A 7558-nucleotide genomic window follows, 5' to 3' on the forward strand; every position below is an offset into this window, starting at 1 on the left:
ATTTTTCGGAGAGTATTTTCACACTTATCTATATATATATATATATATATATATATATGTATCTCTCTTAGAAGCTAACTTTGGATATATATCAAAGCTCGATCAAGCCTCCACTTTGAGAATCTCGATGGGGATGCAATTCAAACTCAACAACTAGCTTGTGAAACAAGTATTCCTTTTCTTCTCTCTCGTCTCTTCTTTTTGTCTCTCTCTCTCTCTCATTTATTTATTATCCATATATCTAATCTCTTTGTGTTTTACATATTTGCTATCCATGTGTTTGCAGACATTACGTTCAACAAGAAGTACATGGTGTGGCTTATCGTACCAGCTGCATGCTTGCTGAGATGGAGGTGTGGTGGGACCCACTATCTCATGTCCGTACGTCCATCATTGGACTTTTAAACCTCTACTGAAACCAAGAAGACCACCACTTAGGCAAGAGATCTAGAGTTGAGTCGAAACACATTCTTATGTACAAGGTGAAATTTATTAATGTATTTCATCAATGCACATGCATGTGGGTTGGCCCACCTCTTTGTTGTGCTCTAAATAACTTTCAAAAAAAAAAAAAAGAACTCTGGAAAAACAATCTTTGTAGATAATCTATTTTTTGTTACCTAAACCTTTTTGTTTGAGGAAAAATTATTCAATAGGGTTGAATCATATATGATCTAATCAAATTCAATCAAAAACTCTCTAATCTGGAAAAGTGTGACTTAGCATTCTTCTAGCACCTCCACATGAGGTGGTAAAGTTCTAATATGTTAGTTTGCATATCACGAAACTTCTGTCATTGTAAGATCTGTTTCAAATGTGTAACTTTCAGGCAATAATGAAGCAACATCATTATAAAATTCAAACCTTGCGAGGGGCATATCATGAAACCTTAAAAATAAACTTCTATAATCAAATTTGGTGATGATCCAAGGTTCTTTGATGCATCTCCATCCTAAGTAATATATATGTAACTTGAAATGATAATCAAGATATGTTATAGCCATTCAACTTTCATGGAATATTGACTATATAGGTTGAAATGCAATATACTTCATCTCATAAAATCTTCTTTTGATTGTTAAAAATTTCCTGCCCGATACCACACAAAAATCATCAAACCAACCTTTCTTGAAAACCCTTGAGAACAAAGTTTTTGAGCATAAAAAAGAAAATCACAATAGATATAAGATGATGTATATATCTCCAGTGAACTTGGATCAACTACCCTTTCGACTGATCATTAGGATCAAAATCTTCCCAATTCTTTGGAGGATCACAACTTGAAGAAGAACTTCCAGACTGCGGTGGAAGTCTTCTAACCTCTCCTCCTTGTTGTTGCCAATTATGCGTTGATGCAGAGGAAGATGTTGAAGATGAAGACATAGACGGCGAAAGATATGTTCCTCTGTGGTAGATACCGGATGGTATGGCGTGGTTCAAATTATGATCCCCACTACCAAGAACTTGTGCATAATGAGCAAAATTATTAGGATATATATTTTGAGGCAGAAGTACTGGATGAGGAGGAGGAGCAACCGAGTGAGCAATGAAACGCGAATCTTGATGAGTTGTTAGGTAACCCAACTCGGTTCTCCCTTGAACTCTTTCAGGGAAGTTGAGCTTAGCTTTGTTTCCTTTGAATCTAAGAGCTGCTTCATCATATGCAAGTGCAGCAGCCTCAGCTGTTTCGAAAGTGCCTAGCCACACTCTTGCTGCTTTTTTAGGGTCTCGTATTTCGGCTGCCCACTTGCCCCATGGCCTTTGCCTCACCCCTCTGTAGTGTCTTCTCCCTTGGTTCCCTTCACAATGTACATATAGATTTGTTTATAATATATATATGTAGCTTTGACAAATCATCCCATATGTGAAAATCACCACCACAAGAACAATAACAGGCATTTTCCCAACTATCTGAGGTCAGTTAGGTAAATCATATATTTCCATTCCGCTCTATCTAATACCATAGCCTCAATCAAAGGCCGTACATGAAATAATTAGGTTAATTAATTTTATTTATTATATTCTTCTAACATCTGTAACTATATAATTAAATATATATATATATATATGATGGTTGTAAACTGCAAAAACATGAATGTAGTAAATACCACAGACCATTTCCTAGATTGAATCAGAATGATAAATGAAGAGCAAAAATATAAAACATATATATATATATATATATATATATATATATATATATATATATATATATATAGTGTGAACTAGCTAATTTTTTTTTTTTTTCGGTAAGTAGTGTGAACTAGCTAGTTGATTTCATGTTATTATTAATTAGCTCTAGTTGTTTTCATGTCATTATTCCAGAGTTTGGGCATAGGAGAGAGAGTTTATATGCTTAAGCAGGCATGCAGAATCATACCTGTGTAGAGATCCATATACACAAAATTGCACTATACTTTTCTAGCAAAATCTAACCAGTCAGTTGACCAAATACAACATCCTAGTGAGCTTGAAATAGAAGTGGTTGTCATCAACATGTTCAAGTCTAACTTTTCCACATATGTATAATATATAATATAAATAAATAAATAAATAAATATAAATATATATATATATATATATATATATTCTAAACAAGATTATCTAATACAACGTAAATGATATGAATATATATGTATTTATGTTACCTTGATCTTGAATATTGGGTTGAGACTGATCAGGAGGCACCGTTGCACCCGGCTGGGCCATGCCTACGGCTACTGAGTTTCCTGCAGGCATATCATGAAGAAGGTTTTTATCAGTGTTTCCAATAACTTGAGTGAGTGCTGACACCATTGCGGACATGTCTTGTTGGGATCTAGCTGAGTAGACAGGAAATATGTTATTCTTTTCTTCTTCTTCTTCTTCTTCTTTTTTCTCCGATGAATCATCGGATGGAAGGGGCCTCTTCCCATGCCTGTTTAGATCCACTTTATGACCTTAATTTATTACAACTCTTATATATATGTATTTGTAAAATACTATATATATATATATACTTGGTTGAATATATATATATATATTGGGTGTGAAATGATCATATATATGTAGAAGATGAGGGTTATATATATGTGTGTGTGTGTATGGATCAAGATTACCCAGAAGAGGATGAAGCTGAAAATGAGATGTGGGGAGGAGGTGAAAGAGAAAAAATAAGGTTTTGCTTGCTACAATATATATGGATTTTTGTATCCCTAGCTTGCTTGGTAAGACTCAAGTGTGAAAATAACTAATGAACAGCATTAGTCAAATGGAATGAAAAAACTATTTAAAAAAGTGGATGTCCATAAATTCTTGATGGACCAATTAAATTCAAATTTTCATAATAATATATTAATATATTATAAAGAAATCTTAACAATGATTTGATAATTGACTATCTAATAATTAATTTCTTAAAGAGAAGAGATGAAGCTAATCTGAAAGGCCAAAAGCCAAAATAAGCCTGACAATAGGGAAAAAGATAAAACAATAACACAAGTGAGGCATCCATATTCCATCATCACCTTTAATTAATTTGATTATATTTATTGTGTAAACTAAATAAATAAATATTGCTTTGGTTGGTTATTGCCATATTTTTAATTTATTTATAATTAAAAACATTTTTACTATCAAATAAAATTCATATTGTTCATGTTATATACTAATTTTATTATATTAAATACTGAAAAAAATATATTTATGACATCTAATATTACTCCGTATAAATAATTTTTTGGGACAAAAATATTTATGATTTATTATGTATTTTTATTTATGTTATATTATCATATACCATATTTATATTATATTATATGCAAATATTAAATTATAATCAATTTGTAATATTATAATACATTATATATTTTATTACATATAAGATATATTAACGGGCCATTAGGCCCATAACAAAAGATACAACAATAGCGTGGCCCAAAGCTAAGTTGTTTACAAAATACTCAACATCCCATTAGCAATTGAATAAGCCCAAAGGCAATTCAAAAGAGGTAGCTGTGATTAATTTCTTCACTAATTGTTTAAAATATCTAGATTTGGCGACTCCAATATGGAGGATTGGAATTCAACATTTGGAAATGATATTGTTGATATGTGTAGAGTTGAGAACCAAATGGTTGGACTGATGAATTCAAGTTTGAACAATGCAACAGGAGTTGAAGTCTTTAATTGCAGAAATACATATATCCATACGTGAAACTTCTTGTGGTGGCATCAGAGTGGTTTTATTTTTTCACTCATATAGAAATGTGAAAATTAACATTTCATATAGTGTGTAAATTATTTAATAATGGGAATTTATTGTTTTGGAATGGACCATATAATAGTACTAAACTGAGTGTGATCGATTTATCTTCATCTCTTGATCTGTTGTGGTTATTTTATTGTGTTCTTCTCATAAATGAAAAGGTTCTATGTTTTTAGAAGGAGCATACTAAAATTAGAACTCTAGGCTATTGGCGGTACATGACAAAATTTAGTAGGTATTTAATTAATTAAAAAGTTGGTGATGAATCTTCATATACAATTTTTTTTTAGCTATCCTCGTATCCAATCTTGACAAGTAATGCATAACAGGGGACATATTTTTGGGATAAGAAGCCCTCCTCTCAACTCTCATATATAAATTTCTGAATTATTAGGTGCTTAAAAAATACATAAATAAATAAATAAAGTTTAGGTATCTTCAGACAGGGCCGGCCCTGGCCAAGGCGGTCGCCTAGGGCCTCATATTTTATAGGCCCATGTATGATGGGCTACAAAAGAAAATAAATAAATAAATAAATTTGTAACTAAATGCATCAAATCATTTAAGGGGCCTCAAATTTTATAGGCCCGTGAATGTTGGGCTACCAAAAAAAAAAAATTATAACCAAAATGCAACAAATAAGGGACCTCAAAAATGATGGGCCGCTAAAAAAAAAAAAAATTATAACCAAACCGTAGCATTTGAAACTCGCTTCCAAGTTTAGGGCCATCAAAATGGAGCAAGAATGATGGGCCAGCCTCAAATGCTGAACAATCAGATTTTGGGCAAATTTAGCCTCTCAAGTCTCAAGCTTACTCTCTCTCTCTCTCTGCTCTGCAACCAACGACAACAATAAGAAGACAGAAGCTTTTTCAATCCCTCTTAAAGTCTGAGCTCTCTCTCAGTCTCTCTCTGTTCCTTTTTTCCGGGTTCGTAACTCTGCATCTGCATCATCGATCCCTATCAACACACTCAATTAATGGCAACAACACTATAAGTTTTCTTTTCTACATCTAAGTTAATTCAAGTCTTCAAGTAGTTATTTTGATGAACTTAAATTAAATCTTAAAACCAAAAAATTATTTTGATGAACTTAAATCTATATCAATTGTTCTTATGGAAATAGGGGAATTATTGTTTGACAAATGAATTTGTTGTAATACAGGGATTTGAGGACTTATCATTTAGACTTCTCATGAGGTATTTTTATTTTTCTGTAAATCATATGATTGCATATTGAGCCATTGAGATTGAGCCAATCTATATTTTCTTTCAGCAAAGTATTTTTTTTTAAAGTTTAGTTTTATGTTGATTGTGTTTCCTGTTATTTAGATTTCTAAGATTGCAAGATTTTTAATAGTTATGTCTACAAGAAAATTTAAATTTGGGTATGAAAAAAAAAAAAAATAAAATAAAATAAAATAAAATAAAATAAATTTGAAGAATTGATTGAATCTCAAAATGGCGCTATTCATAAGTTTTTTACGAACAATGCACAAACTAAGAGTTTAGTTGGAGTCTTGAAGATTTGGTGAAGGAAGAACATAGGAATGAAGAAAATCTCAATGAACATGGAGATTTAATGAATGAAGATAAGAAAGAGAATCAAAATGAAGAACATGTGAATGAACTTTAAGATTTGGCAAATGAAGAATATATGAATGAGAATGATAATCTTCCTTTGAACATTAATGATCCAGGAAATTGGAAAGATATTGATAAAAAAATGAGAGATTTATTAGTTGAAAGAGGTCTTCCAAGATATGCTAAACTTGAAATTTTTTCTAAAAATTAAAAAAATAGACGTTTCTCTTTTACATATTACATTCGACACTTGTCAAACTGTGAAAAACATGATAGGAGATGGCTAATCTATTCGAGTTCTTTGGACATAGTCTATTGCTTTTGTTGTAAGTTGTTTAATGTGACGAACAAAAAACTCATTTGGCAAATGAAGGAGTGAATGACTGGAAAAATCTTTGGGATAAACTTAAAACTCACAAGACTAGTCGTGAACACATTGTTAACATGGGGAATTGGATTGAATTAGAAATCAGATTACAAAAAAATGCAACAATCGATAAAAGTGTGGAAGAAAAAATCAACAAAGATAGAGAACATTGGAGGCAAGTATTATTGAGATTGAATGGATTGGCCATCTTGTCTATTGAAAAAGATATGTTGGAGAAGTTGATTTGAACACTTTAATTGATAATTTTGCAGCTTAAAATGCAAGATGATCACATTTACTTTAATGAAAATTTCGCACTTTCATAAATAAATAAAAATTGCGCGTGTGAAACTTATGTATAAGGGCCTCATTTAAAGTTCGCCTAGGGCCTCTCAAGAATTTTTCAATCTCAGGTCCGGCCCTATCTTCAGATTTCAATCATTTGATCAATATTGATATTTTGTACAATAGAGCGTTGACATAAATCTATTTCACTCTCCAAAACTTGCATTGACAACATTTGGTCAAAAAGCATGCTGGGGGCTACTGGGTGAATCTTTTCACCTACAGGGGTGCCAAGATTATGTTCGGTCTGATTTACACCCTCAAGCCGGTATAGGGACCTGGTCCTACTTAAGCCAAGAAAAGATTCCCAATGCTATGACTGCACTAGGGTCGTAGTCTTTTTTCCCTAATCTAACTTCGAGGCACTGCCAAAAGTATAAATGAGACACTCAAAAGTTTGAACAATGCTACAGGAGTTGAAGTTTTCAACAGCAGACTTCAAGTCAAAATTAATGCATCCGTGGAACATGTTGTGGTGGGATCAGAGTGGTTTTATTTTTTCACTCATATAGAAATGTGAAAACTAACATTTCATATAATGTGTAAATTATTTAGTGATGGGAATTTATTGTATTAAAATGGAGCATATAATAGCACTAAACTGAGTGTAATCAATATATCTTGATTTCTTGATTTGTTGTGGTTCTTTTATGTTGTTTTTCTCATAAATAAAAAAAATGAAAAGGTTTTATGTTTTTAAAAGGAACGTACTAAAATTGAAACATTAGGCTATTGGCGGTACATGCCAAAATTTAGTGGGTATTTAATTAAAAAGCTTATAATGGATCTTCATATACCATATATATATTTTTAGCTATCCTCATATACAACATTGAGGACAAATTTTTGGGATTAGAGGCCATCCCCTCAACTCCCATGTATAAATCTCAGAATTATTAGGTGCTTAAAAAACACATAAATAAATAAATAAAGTTTAGGTATCACCAAATCTCAATTATTTGATTAATATTGATATATTTTTTTTATAATAGATGCACGATAACAAAAATCTATTT

At 31.7% G+C, this 7558-nt stretch overlaps 1 protein-coding gene across 1 annotated transcript; it reads right to left on the reverse strand.

Moving 5' to 3' along the window:
- Positions 1 to 1030: 1030 nt before the first annotated feature.
- LOC132281107 (ethylene-responsive transcription factor ERF114-like) lies at positions 1031 to 4189 on the reverse strand. Its single transcript, XM_059782842.1, has 3 exons — positions 4180 to 4189; positions 2649 to 2939; positions 1031 to 1799 (listed from the first exon to the last, which is right to left on the reverse strand). Exons 1-3 carry the CDS (start codon positions 4187 to 4189, stop codon positions 1222 to 1224), a joined length of 879 nt encoding a protein of 292 aa, XP_059638825.1. The 3' UTR covers positions 1031 to 1221.
- Positions 4190 to 7558: the final 3369 nt, after the last annotated feature.

Source organism: Cornus florida, unplaced genomic scaffold (assembly GCF_030987335.1).
Source record: "Cornus florida cultivar Cherokee Brave unplaced genomic scaffold, ASM3098733v1 CherokeeBrave_3.0.0_Hap2_Chr11, whole genome shotgun sequence".
NCBI classification, from domain to species: Eukaryota; Viridiplantae; Streptophyta; class Magnoliopsida; order Cornales; family Cornaceae; genus Cornus; species Cornus florida.